Here is a 22,887-nt window from a genome sequence, read left to right as displayed (position 1 = left end):
AGCCATGCAGGCTAGTGTGAGTGAGTGTGAAACCCCTGCAGGCCAGTGTGAGTGAGTGTGAAGCCCCTGCAGGCCGGTGTGAGTGAGCACAAAGCCCTGCATATTGCTGGGGCCAGTGTTTCACCTACTTAGGAGCTGCACAGTGTGAGGTAGGCCATGCCGTCTGGGTTTAGAATCTTGGGGTCGCTGTAGGCTGTCAGCTCATGACAGTCCAGAAGGACCTGACCTTTTTTCTGAAGGTCACCAGGGAGAGACTCTGCCATGACAGCTCTGTGTTGTGGCAGGTACAGAGGCGGGTCTGCAGCGAGTCTGATGCACAGTTCTATGGGCTGTGGGTCTTAGCTAGTGCGCTGCTTGGGCAGAGAGGAGGAAGACCCCCTCACTTAAAGAAAGTGTATGGATACACAGGACCCCACTGTGGGCTGATGTGAACACAGGCTCTATTCAGAGGAGGCACTGTGTATCCTGACTTGGCCAAGCTGGCAAGCTGGAGCAAGGGACAAGCTAGCCTGGCTCTGCAGCCTGTGATAACTATGTAACACGGATACCTCGTGTTCTATAGTACACTTGTTTATTGTACTTCATATATATTGTACTTTCTTCAAAATAAGGATCATGGCAAACTTGCATTGAACTAAACTATTTAGCTATTTAAGCAGGAACGTGCTGGCTTGTGTATGTGTCTGTGTCATATCTTGATGATTTTTCAGTTCATATTCTTTCCTAACTGTATCTGCTATGAGGATTTATAAGCAGTGGTGCCTACTCCCACCCCCAGTCTAAAAAAAGCCTCTGGTACTGATGACACCCTGGTATTTTGTTGTTTTTAAGATTTTTAAATTAGAAAAAAGTGTGTGTGTGTGTGTGTGTCTTGGTGTATCTGTGTGTCTTGTCATGTGTGTGTGCACGGAAGTGCATGTGCCCATGGAGGCCAGGAGAATGTTAGATGCCCTGAAGTGAGAGGCAGTTGTGAGCTGTCCTTCGTGAGTGCTGGGAACAGAATTCTGGTCTATCTGCTGCTAGCCATTTCTTCAGCGCCAGCACCCTGGCCTTGGGCATGCTTAGGAAAGTGAAAGATGCTCACAGTTCTGGTCCATGGTTTTGGTATTACTGTGGTAGTGTTTTAGGGTCCCTGAGCTGTTTTCCTGAAGGTCAGTGGTGTGTATGTTCGAGGCTGTCCTGCTGGCTCTTTCCTTGAGTCTCTTCATTCCTTAAGACACAACATGACTGAACTTACTTCCGTAGTCCCCTCTCCATACTCCGGTAAAGGGACAGCTATGTGGTTTCACTTTATTAATTTTTAAAAAGATGTATTTATTATGTATACAATGTTTTGTCTGCATGTGTGCCTGCAGGCCGGAAGAGGGCACCAGATTTCATTATAGATGGTTGTGAGCCACCATGTGGTTGAGCTTAGGCCCTCTGGAGGAATAGACAGGGCTCTTAACCTATGAGCCATCTGTTTTGTTTTTTTTTTTTTTTTTGAGATAGGGTCTTAGCTAGAGCTTTGGCTGGCTTTGAACTTACTATGTGGCTAGTGATGAATTAGAACTTTCAATATACTTTTAATATTTACTTATTTATTTCTCTGTTTACTTATTTATTGCTATGGGCATGTGGACAACTTGCAGGAGTGGGTTCTTTTTCTTACCGCACAGTGTCCAGAGCATGAACTTAGGCAGGTAGGTTTGTCAGCAAGCATCCCTGCTGGCTGAGGCATCTTGCTGGCCTCAGTTTGCACTTGTGACCTTCCTGTGTCTACCTTTTAAGTGCTGGACTTAGAGCATACATCACCATGCCTAGGTGTAGTCCTCCTGTCTGGGAGCTGTCTCCCAGCAGCCCACAGAGTCAGGAGGGGCATGGGATGGGAAGCATGCCTGGAATGGCTGGTGAGCACTGTACAGGGATCACACACCCTGGGAACCACTCAGGGAGCTAGTCCAACTTTAATTCCAGAGAACAAAGGCTGTATACGCCTTGGGGAGTGCGTGGGGGGCTCCAAGGATAGGTGGACATGATTGGTTGGAACTAGGCACTTCAAGGATGCTTGATTAGCCTTAAACAGCACATTCCTGTCATGTGAAGGGAAACATAGTACTTAATTAACGTACAGGCCTGGGGAGGGGAGAACTGGCAGGGAGCTGAGTCAGAGGCCATGTGTCAACTGTGGTTAGGGGCCTCCGTGTCTAAAGACACTCTCCAGATGAAGTCAGGCAGAGAGCAGGGGACCCTGCTGTGGAGAAGGAGTCCTGCACTCAGAATGAGCTCAGCATAGCTATCCAGACTGGGAGGACCACAACCTCAAACAGCAGAGTCCTTCCAACAGTTAGGCAGACACACTCCCTGTTTATCTACATTCTCAGTCCCAGTGACTTCCATTTGAAGTCAAATATCAGAAATGATTAAGCTTTGTGAGGAAGGAGCATTGGAAGTGTAGACAGACTGAAGCCTAAGCCAAGCTGTGAATTGGGAGTAAGAATTCTTGAAAACAGCTTGATGGCTCATGTCCAGGAAGTTCCCTGGTCTAGAGAGAGGTTCAAGCCACAGCTTTCCCTTCAGCCAAGCATTGTCCAGAGCCAGGCCTGACCCCGACACTGTTTAGTTCCATCAAGGTTGAGAGAGTAGAGTTAGCTGAGGCCAACTGCAGAAAGGCAGTGGGAAGCTGGCTGAGCCTGCTGTGAGGTTAAGGCAGGAGTCACCTGTATGCAGGTGAAGCACAGGAGTGCTATTGTTGAAGCTGCATCGAGTCACCCAGAGGGTCTAGAACAGGGTGGTTCTCAACCTGTGGGTCACGACCCTCTGGGTTGCCCAGCGAGTCTTTCACAGGGGTCACCTAAGATCATTGAAAAACATGGATGTTTACATTACTTTAGAGCAATAGCAAAATTACAGTTATGAAAATAATTTTATGGTTGGGGATCACTACAACAGGAGGAACTATTTAAAGGGTCACAGCATTAAGAAGCTTGAGAACCACTGGGTTAAGGAGTTCTGGTGGTAGGTGACCCCAGCAGACTTAGGGTGTAGATGGGACAGCCTTGTACTGGAAGATGCCATCTGGGACTTTCACAGCTGCAGAGGCACCAGCGTCCAGCTCCGAAGTGTTGCAGCACTGGTGACCTCTCCTGTTGAGGGCCCTGGCAGCTGGTAGCTTTAGTGGACACCAGTGAACTCTGATCATCCCAGAATCCCAGGACCCCTAAGAATGAGTATTCTAAGCCCATTCTGCCTGCGCTCTGCCAAGGCAGTGAAGCCTGGGTAAGCACACACTGGTTTGCTGAGTGCATTGCTGAATATTTTAAACTCATTGTTGAGACCTGCTGTTCCCAGAAAAAGGTTGAAAATAGCACTGTCCTCTCACCTTAGCGGCTTGTGAGGCTGAAGCAGGAGTATTAGAATCACAGAGTAGTTCAAGGCTAGTCTAGACATCTCAGTAAGAAACACCTCAAATAAACTTAAAAAGACCTGTGCTGAGTGCTTGTTTAGCATGCGAGAGGCCCTGCGTTCAATGCTCAACACAGCAAAATACAAGCAAAACTGCCTCCAGTGGCCACCCAAGAGCTCTGACGAAGGTTTGCCATGAGGCTGATACATCTGCTGATGTGACAGCCATTCTGCAGCCAGCTCACAAGTGTCATCTGAGAAGTGTGTTTCAGTGTCTGGGCTGCCACAGGGATTTGTCTGATGGAAACCTGGAGAAGACGCACCGTTCATCGTTGGTGGAAGGCGTGTGAACGACAGTCCGGAAGCAGTGGAGTCCAGCCATCTCAGATGACTTAAGGGACAGAGACTTCTGGGGAGGAAGAGACTGAGCATGTGATACAGACAGCATGGGAACAGGAGTTGGAAGTGGCACCTGAGAATGCTACTGCTGGCTGCCACCTCAGGGTCACATTTTAAGGCTTCGGAGCTGATCCTGTGGCTGCACATAGTTGGTGAGGGGTTCCCTGAGAGGGGCTGTCCTGGTGAGGACACTGGCTGGGAGCAGGGCTGCACCACGGTGGGTTTGGGTGCCACAGAATTCAGCTGGCAACACAGTGGCCGTTTGGGGGAGTTGGGTCCACTCTTGAAACTTTGGGTGCTGTTTGAGCAACCGCAAGCTTCGCCGTCACACCCAAGGGGGTCTTGAGCGCTCACCACCCGAGTTAGCCAGCAACTGCCGCATATGGAGGCAAGACCATTGTTGGCTTAGAGCTTGCCCAAGGCTTAGGTGATGGTTAGCAGATTTTCAAAGCAATGCCTGATATCTGCACCAGGGGCATGCTGCGTGGGTGTCCCTGTTCTGACATCATGCTGTCATACATTTGGTAGGCTGCTGCAGAAGGTGAACAGTTTCTACAGAATGCCTCTGGCTTGCTTGCCTATGTCTGCTTTATTATGATCCCAGCACCTGCTCTGTCTAGTTGGTTGCGTGAACACGGGACAGTCTATGAACAGCAGAAACTGATCCTGCATTTGCGGGTTGTTTGGGGATGGCCTGCTTCCTATATCATGGTTTGTGTCATCTCATGGTAGAGGTCGTGCAAGGCTTCTGCTTGTCTCAAAAGCACTTATCTCATTTGAGGGCTGTTGCCCTCATGTCCCAGGACCCAGTCACTGCCCAAAGGCTCCACTTCCTAACCCTGTCACTTTGGTAGGTAGTTTCCACACATGTACTTTTGGGCTCCCCGATATTAGACCACAGCTTGGCATTCAGTCTGATCAGTGAGCCACCTGTCTGAGCATGGAGAGGTAGGCGTTTGGGTGCACAGAATGAACCATGCCAGGGTTGATATGCCTGCGGTGGTTGCACAGGTGGTGGAGTGGGACTTCTTGTGAAGTTGGTGCTGTCTTTAGAGCTTGGTGCTACAGGGTGCCCTCTGGTGGCTGTAGGGAGATGCAGCTGAGTCTCAGAGAGGCAGTGGGCATCTGAGGAAAGCCTGACAAGAGGGATGAACTTTGACAAGGAGAAGCTCCCCAGGCTTGGAGATGAAGGAAGAGGAGGACTTGGAAGGGTAAGTGGGCAATGATGCCATTAATGATTGCAGGTGTTAGGCCAGGCGTAGTGGGATGTGTCTTTACCGCCAGCACTGGGGGAAGGAACAGGTGGACCACTGTGTTCAAGCAGTAACTGCTGCCATCCGGTGAACAGTGCCCGTGTGATCTTTATCTGATGGTTAAGAGTGTGGTTACGTAGTCATTGCTATCATCTCTGAGGGGCTGAGCCGTAGAGAGGAACGATATAGCTACCTAAGGAAGCAGGTAGTCCATGGAGCTGGTGCTGTGAGTCCCTGCTTCCTTGGGCTCCAGACCTCGAGCCTGTATTTGGATATTATTTTCTCCTGCCTTGGACAGTGGCCATAGCTGAGTCCTGGCCTGAGCACTCTGATTACCACCTGCCCTGGGATCTGGGACATCCTCTTGGCAGAGTCCCTTTATGGTCATTGCCCACCTCCGTTGTGTCTGTACCCAGAATAGCAGGCAGAGTCCCTCTATATATGACTGAAAGATACCACATGGTACGGTAAGGCAGCGGGCGCTAGCTTTGTAATTGTAGTCCAAGTTCATAGGCATTCCTTCTCCCCATTTACTCTACTCTAGAGTTTTTTCTCCCGCTCTTTCTCCCAGCACACCCTGGTGTGTTCCTGCCTCTGGGCTTTTGTGGTGTCTTTTCCCTTTCTGAACTGTTCTTCCCTAGACACTGGGGCAGGGCTACAGGGAGCACAGAGGTAGCAGGTTGGACGATACAAATTAGAAGACTCCCCAGGTCTACCGGGGACAACATGGAATTCTGTGTTTTTCTCCTGCCTCAGGGCTTCAGTTTGCATCCTCCTTCACTGAAGAGATACCATTCTTGCTCAGAGTTCTTGAGGGCAGATTAAAAAGGGAGAGCAGCCTTTGTGCCCGCCTCTCCCAGGGACCCTTGGTGGCTTTAGCTCTCCTGACTTTGCCTCTGACCTTTGGTGTGCCTCAGGACTGCAGTCACTCCCGACCTTCTTGCTCCTAGCTTCTCCTCTGGGTTTAGTCTCGTGTCCCCTCATCTGACCTTGTCTGTGCACTGGGACTTCTGAGCACCCAACTGTGTATGCTGCCTGCCTCCTTTACTTATTTATCATCCTACCAACTGGACCCTGGGCCCCGGGACAGCGCTCTGGCCTGTCCCACTGGAGGTGGCCCTGGTGGTGGGGCCTGGCTGTCCTCCACGGTTTGTGAGAAGTGGCCTTAGTAAGTGCCTGCCTCAGACATGAACATGTGTACGAGCATGTGTTCACGTTTTGTTCCTGTCAGGATCTGAGGTAACCTTACTGGTCAGATGCTGCCTCTTGTTTGCTAGCAGTACGTGGCAGGCAGGCACGAGCAGTGTATTGTTACACTCAGAGTGGTGCCTGGGCTTGCCTGGCTCTGCTAGCTTTTGCCTTTCCAGCTTCTGCCAGCGGGTGGTGCCATAAGCCATGAATATGAACTGGAGGCTGAACTAATGCTTCTTTGATCCCTTTTCACTTTGCATAAATCGGCAGTGTCATGGGTGGGAGGGTCTTAAGGCCTGCAGATTCTAGTCAGGAAGTCCAGGGTAAGAAAATGTACCCTACTCTAGAACCTTCTATATCCTGCCCAGTCTTGCTGGGGTCTGTCTGTATGTTATCTGTACTATCAGAAGCCCCTGGCCTCCAGCCTGTTTGTGTCAGAATTACCTGGGAGAGCGTTGAGCAAGGTTCTTCTTGGTCATGTTTCCAAGGAAATGGGTTCTGGGAGTAAGACATGCTCATGACTCGTCTCCTCATCTGCCAGGGAGCAGGTGAATTCTCTGGTGGGTAGAGAGCAGTAGTGTACTGGGGCTCAGTGGGTGGCTCAGCTGTGGACTGGGTCCCCAGCACATACATAGAAAGCTGGGCCTGGCCACACATGCCTCCAGGCCCAGTACGGATAGGAGAGGTACATGGCAGGATACCTGGGCTTGCTGGCCCCAGCCTAGTCGACTGGGTTCAGTGAGACTTCCTGACTTGAGCTGTAATGTGGAGAGCCATGTGCTGTGGGACCTGGGTACTGGAACCCTGATTAGGGGCAGCGAGGGAATGAAGAAAGGACAGACACACACAGGAAAGCTAGGTGGAGACGTCCTCACTCTGGTGGAAGGTACCTACTGATACCCCTCCCCCCCGCCATGTTTATAGGTTCAGCACAGGGGCACAGGTTAGCTAGTCTATGTAGGAGGGCTCTGTTGGTGAGCAGGCTCATTCATGACCACCTCGGGGGAGGAGGAAGCTGTGGTTGCTTGTCTTTGCACACTCTCACACCTTGGAAGATTTGCTGCACTTGTGAGCCTGAGCTGGCTTTGCCACTTTTTGTGGGGCTGAGCAATAGGAGTCCTTGCTGTGGCTGTACCCATGTCAGCACTACATATTCCTACAGTGGAGACTAATAGAGCGCTCCTGCTGCCTTCCTCCAGCCTCCCAGTGTGCACACACATGTAAGCACAAACCATATACACACGTGGGGGTGCAGCTGTCCTTCCTTCTTGGCTCTTGTCGAAGGGCTGTTGTAAGGCTTGGCTGAGAAGTGGCACCAGAGCTGCTTATGTCCTCACCAGCCTGGTGACAACCCAGTGCCTCATCCTGAGAAAGCTGCTTGTTCCAGTAGAACGTCACAAAGTGGTGAATGCTCCTGTGGAAAGTGGCAACCCATGGTGTCACTGCAAGACACCAGACTGCCGTGCCGTTTTATTAGCAAAGATGAAGACAAGCTGATTGAGTAAGGCAGGCTGAGGTGCCTGCGGCATGTGGGTCACTGTGGCCTTCTGAGGGGGTCTTTGGGAATGTGTATCAAAATACTGGCCCCTGGAGTTCAGACAGTGTTGGGTGAGAAAGGTGCCCCCTATGGTATTGCTTTTACTACATCACAACTGCACTTGGCGCATGTCTAACGGAAGGTGGAAACTCCTATTCGGTCTGACCATTAAAACAGTTATGTACTGGGATCCTAGGAATGGTTGAGGAAGTCCTCCCAGTACTGCTGAGGTCCCAGTGTCTCGAAAGGTGAGTTATGGAAGGCTAAGCTCCTCATGGGACTGGGTCTTCAGCTTTGTGAAGGGCCCAGTGCCCCATTGTTTGTATGTTTTGTTCTTTCACTCGCTCGTTCATTCATTCATTCACTTTTGTTTTGCACCCTAGACTTTAAATTCGCTGTGTAGCCCAGGCTTGCCTTGGAATCTTCCCCTCCTTGCCAAACTCTCCTGTCTTACTTACTTAGTGCTGGGATTGTAGGTGTGTGCCACCAGGCAGGCCATGCCCAGTGGCCTTATGTAAACAGACAATACTGTCCTCTTGGCCCTTTAGCCATGAACTCAGAAGGAGGGCTTCAGCAGACGTGAGTCCACTCGTGTCTTTATCTTGATCTTATAGTCCGAGAAATGGAGAGATGAATTGTTGTTTATAGCCCATCTAGCTACTTTTTGTTTCAGCAACCCTCACAGACCAAGACTCAGCCTGTAGGACAGCCCAAATTAGACAGTGAGGGATGGGTTTTTGAGGTGAAGGGCAGCTAGTCAGCATGCTTGCATTCACCATCTGGACCTCACTGTGGGGTTGATGCCGTGTACCCAGGGCTCCCAGGTGACTCAGGGACAAGCTGACTGGAGGCACACCTGGTGCCAGATGCGCTTTTAATAATTTTGAATTTTGAATCACGACACTGGGTCATCTGTTTAAAGGAGAGTTGGAGGGGGGATGAGAATGTCTGCTAGTGTCTAGTGCCCTGGGGATGCCACTTCCCTAGGTGACCTCTCCTGTTCCGGTGCAGTCTAGGCTGGTCCTTCTGGTACCCACATTTTGTAGATGGATAGCATTGTGGCAGCAGGCAGGTTATTTTTGCCTCTGAGGAAGATGAGAATGTGAAGATATGTTAGGAAGTGCATAGTGACCTAAGACTGAAGCAGGCATGGGAAGAGACGAGACAGCCAAGCCTTGTCCAGAGGAAGGAGCCCAGAAAGACCTGGGTGGTGACTGTTTCTCTTGGGAAGGGAGTGATGCTGCCCCTTTCCAGTCTCTGTGTGCTTTTTCACTCGTCCTTGTGAAGGAGTGTGTATTTATTATAGAAAAATAAGACCTGGCCTGGCAAGCTTATCGCGGCAGCTCCGGGGCACGCTCTGGTGTTTCTCCAGAAACTACTACTTAGGCTAGTACTGACAGTCAGCCCCGTTATTTCACAGTGAGGAGCAGTTTTGAGGGAGGGTCTCTGTGGTAGGGACTTGCTGGGCTGCCTGGACTGATGGCTTTCTCTGGTTTTGCAGGAGCGCTGCGTGGCTGTCCTGGCCCGGGTGGAGCGCACTGACTTCCTGTCGCCCATGTGCATAGGTGAGGTGGCTCACGTCAGTGCCGAGATCACCTACACTTCCAAGCACTCCGTGGAAGTCCAGGTGCATGTGATGTCGGAGAACATCCTCACAGGTAACTCCCAGGCACCCCTCAGCAGGCTACCATGGCTCAGCGGCAGCGACAGTGAATAAGGAGCACGCACAGTGCTCTGGTTTGCTCTGTGTTACTGTAATGAAACGTGCACCAGGACGAACTTGGGGAAGCCCCACCCATCACTGGGGAAACCAGCTGAAGCAGAGCTGGTGGAGGAACACTGCACAGGCTCCTTAGCTCTGCTTCGCTCAGCTGCCGTTCTTAAACAGCCCGGGCCTGTTGTCTGGGGTGCCACCCTCCCGCGTCAGTCAGCACTCAAGAAAATGCCTCCACGACATGCTCACAGGCCAATCTGATCTGGGCAATTCCTCCTCCTCCTCCTCCTCCTCCTCCTCCTCCTCCTTCTCCTCCTCCTCTTCTTCTTCTTCTTCGACAGGGTTTTGCTGTGTGTAGTGCTGGCTATCCTGGAACTGGCTTTGTAGTCCAGGCTAGCCTTGAACCCACAAAGATCCACCTGCCTCTATTTCCTAAGTGCTGAGAGTCAAGACATGCATCATCACGAATGCCTGGCAATTCTTTAGTTGAAGTTTTTTTCATCTCAGGTGACTATGGGTTTGCGTCAAGTTGACAGCAGAAGCTGATTGTAACACACACAGCTTGCTCATACGTGGAGGGTTGGCCATGCCCAGGGGCTGGCTACCTGCCTGCATGACCGCCTTGGTCCTCATGTACCCTGTGGGTAGATTTTCTCTAGCCAGCTTTTTGTAGTTTACAGATGGAGCACCAGTGAGTTACAAAGCACACCTGAGCCCCTCTCCAGCCAGAACAGGATTTCCAGCCTGCTCCCCCTCCTTCTTGAGACCAGCTAGTTCATGGCTACCTCCCCTGTCTCTCTATCCATCTGTTCTTCTAAACCACGGCTTGTATGGCTATGTATACAGACCATGGACAAACCTGCACCTGCCCATCTAGAAACTAGGCTTATATAGAAGCTGTTGGGTGAACCTTTGCCTTTGTTTCATCTGGAACCTTTTCCTGGGCTGTGGTAACCATGGAAACCCTTCTCGTCTTCTCCATAGGCACCACAGGAAGCAGAGCTTCTCTTCATGAAGTCCTTATGTTTCTTTTATAACTTGGCTGTTGACTGGGAAGACGGGCCCTTTTGTGCCATTCTGCCTGTGGTCTCTTGAGCCTCAGAGGCTGAGCTGTTCATCCTTTTCTCCTTCCCCAGGTTCTCTGCAGTGTGACCCCATGGAGTGATAGCTGAGGGCTGACTAAGGGACTCAGGTCTTCCTGAGAGGGGCTAAGGACACAGCTACCCATCTATAACAGGGTTGGATTAGAATGGGCTGTGTGAATGTACAGGGAGACTGTGGGGCCTCTGTTCTTGCTCCTCAGTCTGTGGGTCCTTTTGGCATTACAGTGTTCCTTGATGCTGGTTTCAGGCCATGGCACAGGAAGGGACAGCTGTGCACCACTAGGGGAAGGAAGCCCAGTGCAGGGAGGAGTCACTGTCTGTCCTGTGTGCCTTCCTCTGCTGGGCCTAGTTGGGGTGCCTATTACTCCTGAGCAGGAAAGGGGCTCATGCTTGCTTGTAACCAGCCAGTAGATCTTTTCACTGTGGGAGCCTTCAGCTTCAGAAACCATGTGGGACCTGCCTTAAGAATGGATCCCCAAGGGCTGTATAGATGGCCCAGTGCTTATGAACACTGGCCGCTCTTATACCTAAGTTTGATTCCCAGAACCCATGTTTTGGCTCACATCTGTCTGTAACTCCAGGCCTCCAAGGGCACCAGATGCACACATGATGCACATACATATGTCCAGCAGAAACACTCACATCATAACATAAAATAAAAACAGATTTGGCCTCAAGTGTAACAACCAAAGCCTCAGCCCTCAGGAGGTAATGACCAGAGGATGCTGTGGCCTGGGAGTTGAGAGAGAGGCAGTGCAAAGAGGTGCTCTGGAGGTTTTAGAATGGTGAGGATCCTCTGTTCCCATAGCAGAGACACTCAGCTCACAGGTCCCACGTGCTAGGGCTGGTGATCTGCCACAGGTCAGACCTCCTGGCATCTCCTGCCACTGATCTGTGAGTGGCTGGATAGCCGGTGAAGGAATGACTTGGCCATCTTGGCCAGCCTGAACTCCAGGTTGCAGGACAAACACCGCAGGGTTTAATGAAACAGCATGATTTCACACTCAGAGACCAGAAGAGAATGTCAGATTGCGTAGAGCTAGAAACACAGGTGGTTGTGAGCTTCTTGATGGAGGTCCTGGGGACTGAACTTGGGTCCTCTGAAAGAGCAGGAAATACTTTTAACTGCTGAGCTGTCTTTCCAGTTCATATGTGCACATACTCACACATAGACATGTATACACACACAGAAATAAGAAGTAGGGGGCAGGCTTTTAATCTAGGCACCCATTAGGCAGAAACAGGGAGACTTCTGTGAGCTTGAGGCCAGCTTAGTCTACAAAGTGAGTTTGAGGCTATTAAGTTCTATAAAGGGGAGAAAATGGCTAGAGAGATGGTTCAGTGGTTGCGAGAGAACCTGGGTTCAGTTCCCAGCACCCACATGTGGGTGTTACCATCTCTAATTCCAGGTCTAGGGGTTCTGTGCCTTCTGTCCTCTGTGAGCACCAGACACACATGTGGTATACAGACATACATGCAGACAATATCACTACACATAAAATAAATTTTTTAAATAATAAAAAAACCCCTATTTTTAAAAGAAAACACCTCAAGCAATAGCCCAGCCCTTTGCCCTCACCCCATAGTGATTTCTTAGAGTACCCTCTGCCCTGAGTGTGAGTGCAGAGCGAGCACAACCAAGGCGGTGGAGGACCAGGCTTGAAGGGCAGAGGCAGTGCTGCTACGTCTTCTAGGACAAGGGACAGGCAATGTTTATCTCAGTGCTCAGGGGATAGTGCTTAGCAGCTTGTCTCAGTGGGGCCTGTCCGATGCCTCAGATCCTCTTGCCTCCACCTTCCTGTATCACAGACGGGGACAGTCTGGTTTCAGAGCAGGAAGGGCTTAGAGTCTTTCCATGTTGTCTTACCCAGAGCCCATTGCTGTAGACTATATTCTGGCACTCCAGGGTTCTCCCTGCCGTTTCCCTGCCCATATGTCCACTGGAAGATGAGCCTGTGATGCCTAACTTAAAACCATTTGATCCAACACCACCCTGACCACATCCCCATCTCAGTGGATGGGTTATGGGAACACTGAGCCCAGGAGAGCTAGGTGCACGCCCAGGGCTGTAGCCCATGTGAAAGCTGAACTTGCGGTTAGCTTGACCTCACCCCAAGAACAAGGACCCCAGTCCCATGGTCCCCTATGTCTGTGCTGAGCTGCATCCAGAGTCAGCTGCCTGAGCATAAAGCTGGCCCACAACCCTTAAACCTCTGCCCTTAAAATGTCACACATTTATCTTTGGTACATCAGAATATTAGGCTAACAGGATGCCATTGCTTTGGGCTGCTCTGGGGAATAGCAGGAGGCCGTGTGAGGTTTGGAGATGTTTGCAATGCAGCAGTTCTGACGATGGTCCCGCTAAAGGGTGGAGATTGCACAATTAGTGAGTTTGCCTCATTTTGTTCAGTGCTGTTCATTTAGGTTTAGCAGGCCACTTGGGTTTCCATGGAAACCAGCTCTTCATGCTGGCTCTGAGTCCAACAGGAAATCTTTATTCCCAAAAGCAGGTTGTCAGATTCACTCAGTCAAAGCACGGATTAAATATTTTCCCATAGTGTCTGCCTGTGGTTCCCAGGCGTGGGAGCCCACAGCCTTGTCCTAGGGGTGCCATGTGTCTGGGTGGGGCTGTGAGGCCTCCCATTTTGAATTGGGAGAGCCCTTGCAGGCCTGCCTTTTAATACCCTCCTTATGGGAGGGCTTGACTGGGTGCCTGGGACTGTGCTTGGTGTTACCTTAGGGAAGCCCTTCTCTACTGGGACGGGACTGTAGAGGTAGCTAGTGGCAACTTCTCTAGGGTGGAGGAGACCACCCCTACTGCCCCTGCTTCCCTTGTCTCCTGCCTCTTGCTGTCCCTGCTCCATCCTGACTCTTTCATGTTGTCAAAGCTACTTCAAATTTTTTTTTATTACTATAATTTATTACAATTCAGTTTGTATCCTGGCTGTGTTCCCTTCCCTCATCAAAGCTACTTTTTAAAGGAATATTTAACTGAAGTGACTGCATCTAGTGACAGCCCTGGGTGTGTCAATAAGTTGCCATGTGACCTTCTTCAAAGCTCTTGACCTCTTTGGGATTTGGGGCTCCTACTGACAAGCAGGGGCATGAGCCAGTGGACGTGGATTCCTCTCAACCTAGATAGCTCTGCACCTTGGGATCTTCAATCTGCTCTGTCTGGACTCAGTGCTGCAAGTGAGTCTGAGCCCATCTCTCCTCTTGTGGCAGAAGCTCTGGATTGGAGCTTCTAAGTTACATCATTGGACTGTGATGGGGAGAGGATTGGGAGAAGTAGCTCACTTGTCCACACTGGGCCTGAGGAGCTGACCCAGGCCTCTGTGCTTTGGGCAGTGGTTGGCCTTGCCTCTTCTGGACACCTCAGGGGCTGCTCTGTTCTACAGTCTTCACAGTCCACAAATCTTGGTTGTGTGCACCCTTCAGGCTGCCTACTGCGGAGAATTCTTGTAGCATTTGGTCTTCTGGAAGATTCCATCTAACCTAACCTGAGACTTCCTAGGTCTTTATCAGGCAGCGACAATATCTGCTTGTGGTGACTTGGGCCAGCTAGTGGTTTGGCTTGGCCTCCTCAGCCCTCCTGCATCTAACAGGTTCTTCCTGTACTGGCGGATTTATATTCACACCGTGTTTCTATGAAGCCAGCCTTGGAGCTGGCTCAGCTTGGAGTCTGTGGTCTGAAGCCCTTCCACTAACCTCTGTAAGGGGAGGGCTACCACAGGTACAGCATGGGGGTGGCATCCTGGGCCCACACAGCCCCTCTGCACACATGGGAATCCGGTCTCATGCTTCTATGATGGCAGTATCCTTCATGGCTGGACAGAACCTTGGGGATTGGGAGCCAGAGGTAACAGCGCTTTAGTCCTGGAATGCTTAGGGCTGATAACAGCACCTGCCAGTGTAGCCAAACTGAGCCATCATCACTCATGTGATTTTCTTCTCTTAAGGTACCAAAAAGATGACCAATAAGGCCACCTTGTGGTATGTGCCCCTGTCACTGAAGAATGTGGACAAGGTCCTCGAGGTGCCTCCTATTGTGGTAAGGTGACCCCTCCCTTGTCTCTTGGCAGATGCAGACACTGGCTCCCTCTGAGTTGTAGGAGGCCCATTTAGCTGAGGAGTAGCCTAGAGTATCATTGGGAGACTGCAGTCCTGAACCCTGGGGGCCTGGCAGGGCTCCTGGATAGTGACGGAACATTGCACTCATGTCCTGAGCAGGTACAGCAACTACCTGTATGTGCCTGTCAGCATATGGCCATGATAAGGCATCTCTCTGTGTCACACTTGCCAAGCAGGTAAAAAACCAAAAACAACAACAACAAAAAAACCAAACCTAAAACCTGATGACAGGACTGAATGCTGTGTCCTGCTGAGAGCCAGGCTCCCTGGGCCAGGCAAGTCATCCCCTGAAGACCTCAGAACAGGATTGCACCCCAACCTCTGGTGCACCCATGTGAAGACTGATCTTCTCTGGCTCTGCTTTTCCCTCTGCTGCCTCTACTGGAATGTGCCTCCTCTTCTGAGTGACTAAGCATATGAACACAACCTTGGGAGGGTGAGAAGAGTCTGTGATGTTTGTCTCTAGGGTGAGTCCTACTGCCTAGGGTTGTCTAGGGCAGTGTTATGTGACAAAACTTTTGCTATGGAGGCATAACTCACACATCTACGTGACCCAGGTAAGGATCCCATGATAGACCCAAGTATGGAAACTACCAAAGTCCCACTTGGTAAATCAGTGAGTTTTATTAGGGTTACTTGTAGGAGCAGAAATGACTTGGCTGCATCCCCAGAGTCCAACCCAGCATGAGTGACAGATCACAGAAGCTGGGAACCTGGAACTCCTGCAGGCTGGAGAGTGGTCTTTCCAAGAGACTCGATGGGTCTGAATCTCTTCCAAGCAGCTTGCTTCTTCTAGGTAGCTGATCCTGTCTCAGAGTCTCTGAAGTTTTTTTTTTTTTTTTTTTTTTCCAGCTCATCTTCACTTCCATTTTCTTGGCAGCTGGTCTGGTCTGAGTTGTCTTCAAAGCTCAGCTTGTCTCAGAGTTGTCTTTGCAGCTTGGCTCTGCTCTTCTGAGGGGGCTGCTCAATGTTTATTGGTTGTCTGGCAGAGAGGAGGCCTGGTGAATCTGCTGTTTCAGGGACTTCCTGAAGCTCTTTTGAATTGTTTACCTTCTTGTTTAAAGAACTTCCCTGTAGAAGCTGTGTTTCAATATTAGGGGAAACTGTTACACAACAGGCAGGCCCTGTGGATGCCTTGTTAGAGACTGGGACATCTGTGACCCGATCCTCAGTGTTCTGGCTGATTTTGTGTACCAGGAAAGAGTGTTGGCAACAGGGGACTTTGGCTTGTGGTAGAGATTTGTGTAGAATGCTGGTAAGAAAGATAAACTGAGATCTGGATGGTCAGCAATGGGCCTGTTCTGTTTGCAGATCCACCAGAGATGGACAGTGCCTACACCCACACCCTTTATTACTTTTGGGTGTCTTCTCTTCCTCACTGGGCTTGACAGGTGTGTGTGGGGCTTCCCTGGGTGGGAGACAGCTTTCTTTCTCTGCTACCTTTCCAATAGCTCTGGGTCACCTGGGCCAGGGGGGCTTACTCCTTGTCATTACTCAGGGCTGCTAGCTTTCTGTCATGTCTCCCATCATTGCTCAGTGGCCAGCTGGGCTTGGGCAGTAGGCCAAGCTGTGGTTGGATACATCTGTGATTACACACTCTTTCCCCCTGCTGTGTAGCCCAGGCTGGCTTTGAACTCAACAGCTTCCTGTCTAGGCATGCTCCCCCACGCTCCCCCATGCTGCCAGTGCGCTAGCGTTACAGGTGTGCACCACCACACCTGTTTTTCTTTCTTTTTTTTTTTTTTCTCTTTATGTAGTTAGGGTGTTTGGACTGGAAGGCGTCACATAGGCTCTCACACAGTCCAGGTGGACTTATAGAGACTGTTACATGGCCCAGGATGACTTGAACTCCTGATCATTCTGCCTACACCCCCCAAGTACTGGGATTAGACCTTGGTGGCTAGCTTTAGGAATATAATCTAATGGTTATACAAGAGGCGGAGGGAGTGGGGAGAAGGGCAAGGCCTTCCAGAGCCACGTCTGCCATGTTTGAGCCGGCTAGAGTCCCTTCATTAGATTTTTGTGTATGTTTTGAAACAAGGTTCCTCTGTGTAGCCTTGGCTGTCCTGGAACTCCCTCTGCACACCAGCCTAGCCTTGAACTCATTCACTAGGTATTTTTAATAATTCTTTGATGACAGAGAACCCTCTTCACTTCTTATAAGGGGCAGCTTAGCCTTAGCCAGTACTGATCACCATGAGCTAAGCCAGTGGTTCTCAACCTGTGGATCATGACCCTTTTGGGGGTTAAATGACCCTTTTGGGGATTGAATGACCCTTTCACAAGGCCTGCCTAAGATGCCAGAAAACACGGATGTTTACATTATGATTCATCACGGTAACAACATTACAGTTGTGAAGTAGCAATGAAATAATTGTATGGTTGGGGGTCCAACAGTACAGCATGAGGAAGCATGTTAAAGAGTCACAACATTGAGAGTCACTGTACTAAGCCACTCTCTCCTTGTGAGGAGATCAGACACAGGCCAGGGCCAGGTACTGAGGCAAGCGGTCCACAGCCCTACCTGTGCTAGTGTCCTAACACTACTCTGACGAAATGCTATAGAAAAACGAAGGTCAGAAATGGAGGCACACACCTTTAGTTACAGCACTTGGATGGCAGAAGCAGGATGGTCTCCGTGGATTCGAAGCCAGCCTGGTTTACATATAGAGTTCTATAGAGAGACCCTGTCTCAAAATTAAATTAAAATTAAAAAGTATAGAAGAATATTTTTTTCACAGTTCTGAATGTCAGGCCCCAAAGTCAGGTGTGACCAGTTTCCCCACGACATCTAGAGCTCATGAGGAAGTTCCCATGTCCCATTTCAGCTCCTGGTGGTGCCGGTACCTGGGCCTACAGTGGCATCACCCAGTCTCTCTGCTTGTTTTACTCACCTTCCCTTGATTGTATCTGTGTATGGTTTTAGAGACACCAGCTGTAGGACTCAGGGCTATCCCACTCCTCTTAACTCATTTTAACCAACTGCATTTGCAAAATCCATTTCCAGAACTGTCCCCATTCTGAGGTTCCAGGTTCTCTTTTGATAAACCCTGATTAACCCCAGATGTGCTCCTTAGACCAGCACCTATTCTCCCTGTCTCTCTCCTTCCCCTGGGCTGTGCTCTTCTTGTTTCGTAGTTTTGATGCTGACTGCAGCTCAGCCCTGATGGCAATTCTCTGCATGGTGACAGCCGCAGGAGCACAGGCACTCTCTCCTTGTCCTTGGAGTTCTCAGCCAGCTTCCATAGGAACAGCCCCACGCAGTAGCTGATGCTGCTGTGAGTCTGTCGCTGGTGGCTGCAGCGGGTGCCCTGTGCTGTACCTGCAGAGCTTCCTAGACAGAGCTGCTGCTGCCTTTCACATGTCCCGAAGTCTTCAGCCCTTGAGGCTCCAGGCAGTCGCATGGTGCTCCAGAAAGTCCTCGGCACAGGCAGGCGCTCTGCCCGCTCTTTCCCCACTCTGCTCTACAGTCACGAGGGTCCACCATGTGTAGAGTCCCGCAGCCTTTCCTGTGCTGTGGGCTGGGTTGATGACACATAAACACTGGTTGGGCTTCACAGAGGAGTGAATTGAAACCCGGCCACCAAGCTGAGGCCAAGGGGCTGAGAAGGAAGTGCACGGACCCCAGCTGCTTCTGCCCACAGATGCCAAGTGCACAGAGTAGGACCCATCAGTCACTGGAATAGGCCACTGTTTGCCCTGGCAGGACCAGCAGAGACCTGTCCTGACCTAGAGGGCCTGACTTCCTCCTTGCTCCAGGAGGTGTGTCTGCTTGGAGCTTGACCCAGCTTGGGCTTTGAATACCACAGCATCCTCTGCCCGTCTTTTATAGCGTTCACTGAAGAAAGTGTACAGCTGTCTGTAGCTGTGTGTAGCACACAGGCCCGTGCACACGCACAGAAGCGCGCGCACACACACACACACACACACACACACACACACACACACACGTGCACAGGTTAGTCCCCAGTGTGGCTGCTTCCTGCCACTGTATCACTCCAGAGCATGACTTGTCCTTTGTTCCACCTTCTTCCTCAGCCTGGCAGGGTGCAGCTTTCCCTATGATTATTAAGAGTCACCATGGTGCTTGTGTCGGAGGCTCCTGGTGTTGAACACGTGGCTTTTCAGGCGTGTTTCAGTGGACTGAGCTGTCTGCTGCTTTGAATCACCTGGCTCTGAATGACCTTTGGCCAGCCTTGCATTAGAACGTGTCAGCAGTTGCCGCTTGTGGAAGCTGGCCTTTCTGCTTGTGAGGCCCAAGGCTAGCCCCTCAGGCTGCGTGCGTATCTGCGAAGCTCAGACAAGCCTGCTAGGCATCATGAGGGTTTATGAGACCTGATGGCAGGACGTTGGCTTTGTTAAGCAACAACTTTTTCCTCTTTTTGTTTTTCATTATTCTAATTTTTAAATTACGTGTATTTTGTATGTATGTAGGTATGTGCATACGTGCCATAGCATTTATGTGGGGGTCAGCGAGCAATCGACAGGAGTCAGTTTTGTCTTTATACTGTGTGGGTCCAGGGATCAGAATCAGGCAGCACGTGCCTTTACCTGGTGAGCCGATTCTCTGCTCTCTTGTTCTTGTTTTTAAGGTAAGCTCTTGTTGTGTAGCCCTGGCTAGCTTTGAACTTGCCTCCTATCTCAGTTTCCTGTGAGCTTGGATTCCAGGGGTGACACCACTATGCTTGGCTTAAGACATTTGTTTTTTTGAGATTTTACTTTTGTTTTATGTCTATGAGTATTTGCGTGAGTGCACACCTGTGCACTCCATGTGCGCAGTGCCCTGTACAGGCCGGAAGAGCAGGTGGATCACCCGGGACTGGAGTTACAGATGCTTGTGAGCTGGCATGTGGGTGCTGGGAATTGAACCTGGACCCTGTGGAAGAGCAGCCAGTGCTCATATCCACTGAGTTTCACTTCAGTCAGTGCTTGGCTTTGTTGCTGTTGTTTTTGTGGTGTTGTGGGTGGAACCCAGAACCTTGTGCTACTAGGCAGGTGCTGTGCCACCGAGCTACATACCAGTCCTTTCTAAAGTTTCTAGAGAGTATTTCTTGAGGGTGGTGGAGCTCAGTCTCCAGTTCTGTTGATGGCTTGGGCGTCAGGAACTAAGCAGCTCACCGAGAGAACGGCTAAGTACCTCTTGCAGTGTGCTTGGCTTGTTTCTTTTGAGCAAACCTCTCACCTCCCTCCTTGATGCACTTTGAAGAAGCTGCTCCAGGTGAAGGGGATACATAGTTAATCCTCAGAGTGGTACTCAGACCTGCTCAGCCAAGAAGCAAGCCTGGAGCAAGAGCATGGCTTCGGAAAGGAGGTCTAAAGCTGCTATTCAAAGAGAACTTACGACTGTAGAGGCTTTGACAGGTAGGGAGGAGCCTGAGAGCCTGGCCGGCAGTGCAGGCTGAATGAGGAAGCAGAAGGGGAAGCTGATTGCCCGGGGAATGGCTGGGCAGTGGCCAGCATGCAGGGCTGGGCTGAGGGCTGAGGGGGTGCCTCTGGTGGCTCAGAACAGGCGGCTTCCGTGGGAGGGCAGAGAGTAAGTAAACTTAGTGCGTGTGTGAGGCCAACCCCGAGGGTACAAGCCCCTCCTAGGATAACAGGCAGGAAGTAAGGCAGTGTGGCGTGCCCCCATCATGGCTGGGATGGAGAGCTCTCAGCTTGTGTTAATAGATTTATATATATATATATATATATATATATATTTTTTTTTTTTTTTTTGGTTTTTCAAGACAGGATTTCTCTGTGTAACCCTAGCTGTCCTGGAACTCACTCTGTAGACCAGGATGGCGCTGTGAGGCTGCTTTGGCCTTGGCTGCACAGGTGCTGCCTGCTCACTGGCTGGTGCCCAGTAAAGATGGTAGCAGAGGGGGTTGCATGTGGGATTCTTCAGCTTAGTGTTCAGGGGAGGGTCAGATGCCAAGTCATAACATATGGCCAAAGCTCATCATAATGGCATCATTTAATAGCAGAAGAGGTCAATTAAGAGTGTCATTTAAGAGCATTTAATAGTATCATTTAAGAGCAGAATTGCTAAATGACCAGTGATTATGGGTCAGTCACGTAGACTTTTGCAGTGAAGTAATGAAACAGAGTTTTATTTCAGCTCTCATGTCCAGCAACAGGACTTTCTCTATATCCGCAAGTCTACAGAAGGCTAACCTTGATGTCCACTAGGTTGTCTCGGGGGCATGAACCTTTCTTCTGTCTTAATTTTCTGTTGTTTAGTGGTTGTGCCTTCAGAAGATCGGGGCAGTTCCAGTTATACAGTACTAGAACGGAGGCCGTGCCCGAGCCTGGAGGGTATGTGTCTCCACTGTACTTGACCCTTTGTCTGACTTCCTTTCCGCAGTACTTGCGGCCAGAGCAGGAGGAGGAGGGCCGGAAACGCTATGAAGCCCAGAAGCTGGAGCGCATGGAGACCAAGTGGAGGAACGGGGACATTGTCCAGCCTATCTTGAACCCAGGTGAAGGTCGCGGCTGGCAAAGGGGATGGGGTGGGCCATTCCTCAGGGCACCTCACAAGGCACAGAAACTCACCAGTTAGTGTGCTGTCGCTGTCCTGTGGGCTCTTGGATATGGAATTGCCTCCTGGAGCCAGGCTTTGCTCATTGTCCTTCCCCAAGCCAGGCAGATCTCTTTCTGTATGTAGCTCAGCAGGCAAGGAGAGGCGCCATGGCAGCTCCTGAGAGCCTGGGTGGGTTCTGCCATGCTAACTCCTTCATGGTCTCCACAGAGGGCTGCTTGTTTATACATTTGGTTTTGTTGACACACCTGAGTTTTCTCAGGAAATTATTTGTGAGAGAATGCTCTTTCATTAGAAGGGGGAGAAAGAAAGAAAGAAAGGAAGGAGGGAGGGAAGGAAGGAAGGAAGGAAGGAAGGAAGGAAGGAGGAAGGAGAAAGGAAGGAAGGAAGGAAGGAAGGAAGGAAGGAAGGAAGGAAGGAAGGAAGGAAGGAAGGCCTGGGATTAGGAGATGAGCACAGATTTAAGTGCCGTTTCTTCCTAGGCTGCCATAGGTAGAGATTGCCCCTGTCATCTTCACAACGCAAGTGACAAGCCTCAGCTCTCCTTGTAGGATGTTCCTCCCTCCCAGGCTGATCCACGTTTTCATGCAGTGTCTGTGGATAGGATGTTCCTCCCTCCCTCTGTCCCCTGCTAGGCTGATCCACATTTTCATGCAGTGTCTGTGGAAAAACCAGATAGGGCCTCCCTCCCCAGGTTCCTCAGTGCCAGTCAGAGCAGGGTTTTGGCATGTCTGACCCCAAGGGACTTGGTGAGGGATTGTAGTGGGTCCATCTTTGAGGGAGGTTTCCCTGGGAAAGTGTGTGACTCCCAGCACTCCTGTATATACAGTAACCAGACATTAATGGTATTGAGAATTCTTTCTAGAATCTACTGCAAGCTTCTCTGCCTTGTTAGAAATGGCCTGGGCTCATTTCTATGCTGGGTTCCATGGTGTCCCTGAGCAGAGGACTTCCTGGCCCTCAGTGCCTTAGGCCCCTAGTTGGGTGGAAATTTGTCTTTTACTTGGCTCTCTCAGTCCATGTGGCCTGGACACACTCTGTGGTACTGCCCATGAAGTGGCACTGCTGTGCACAGCATGCCTCAGCCAGGGCCTGCCTGAATGAATGTTAGTGTGCCGATCGTTCATTCTCCTTCCTCAGCTTGCCACAACTGAAGCACTTGTCTGAGGCCAGTGGACTAGGCAGTTATCAAAGCCTTACTGTTCCCTGTGCTACCCCCACCCCCATCTGCTTTTAACAGAAGAGAAAGAAGCGGGGAGAGAGAGAAAGCAAAAATCTGAAGCTGACATGGTGGTGCATGCCTGTAAGCCCAGCGTTTGGATGGCTAAGGGAGAACTGCAGTGAATTCAGCTCTAGCCTGGACTACAAAGCAAGGCCTTATCTCAAAAAAACAAAAAGAATCCAGTTCCCCTTCTCCGATGCCGAGAACCACAAGGCTAGATCCTGGCTGACAGACCTTGTCTGACCAACTGGGAGTCGGACAGTACACCGGGCTGTCAATCAATTTAGCTTCCTTACTCTTGAGAGTGTTGGCCATAGCGCCCCCTGACTATGACTGTGATACACAGCCTCCCCTGACTGTGACTGTCATTTCACAGCCCATTGCTCTTTGATGATAGTGATTGGAGTTGGCATTGTGAACTCACGACTTTTTC

General features: G+C 50.5%; 1 protein-coding gene across 4 annotated transcripts in view; it reads left to right on the top strand.

The window, feature by feature from the left end:
• Positions 1-22,887, top strand: part of Acot7 (acyl-CoA thioesterase 7) — a 93,224-nt gene that overhangs the window by 30,465 nt on the left and 39,872 nt on the right. For all 4 annotated transcript variants that reach the window (XM_060378976.1, XM_021644250.2, XM_021644251.2 and 1 more), the window contains exons 3-5: positions 9,266-9,422; positions 14,541-14,632; positions 21,059-21,173. In XM_060378976.1, the coding sequence (XP_060234959.1) occupies positions 9,266-9,422; positions 14,541-14,632; positions 21,059-21,173 (364 nt within the window). The remainder of the gene's footprint in view (positions 1-9,265; positions 9,423-14,540; positions 14,633-21,058; positions 21,174-22,887) is intronic.

Source organism: Meriones unguiculatus, chromosome 3 (genome assembly GCF_030254825.1).
Source record: "Meriones unguiculatus strain TT.TT164.6M chromosome 3, Bangor_MerUng_6.1, whole genome shotgun sequence".
Classification (NCBI taxonomy): Eukaryota; Metazoa; Chordata; class Mammalia; order Rodentia; family Muridae; genus Meriones; species Meriones unguiculatus.
The sequence above is the reverse complement of the archived record's forward strand: the minus strand, read 5'-3'. Positions and strand labels throughout refer to the sequence as shown.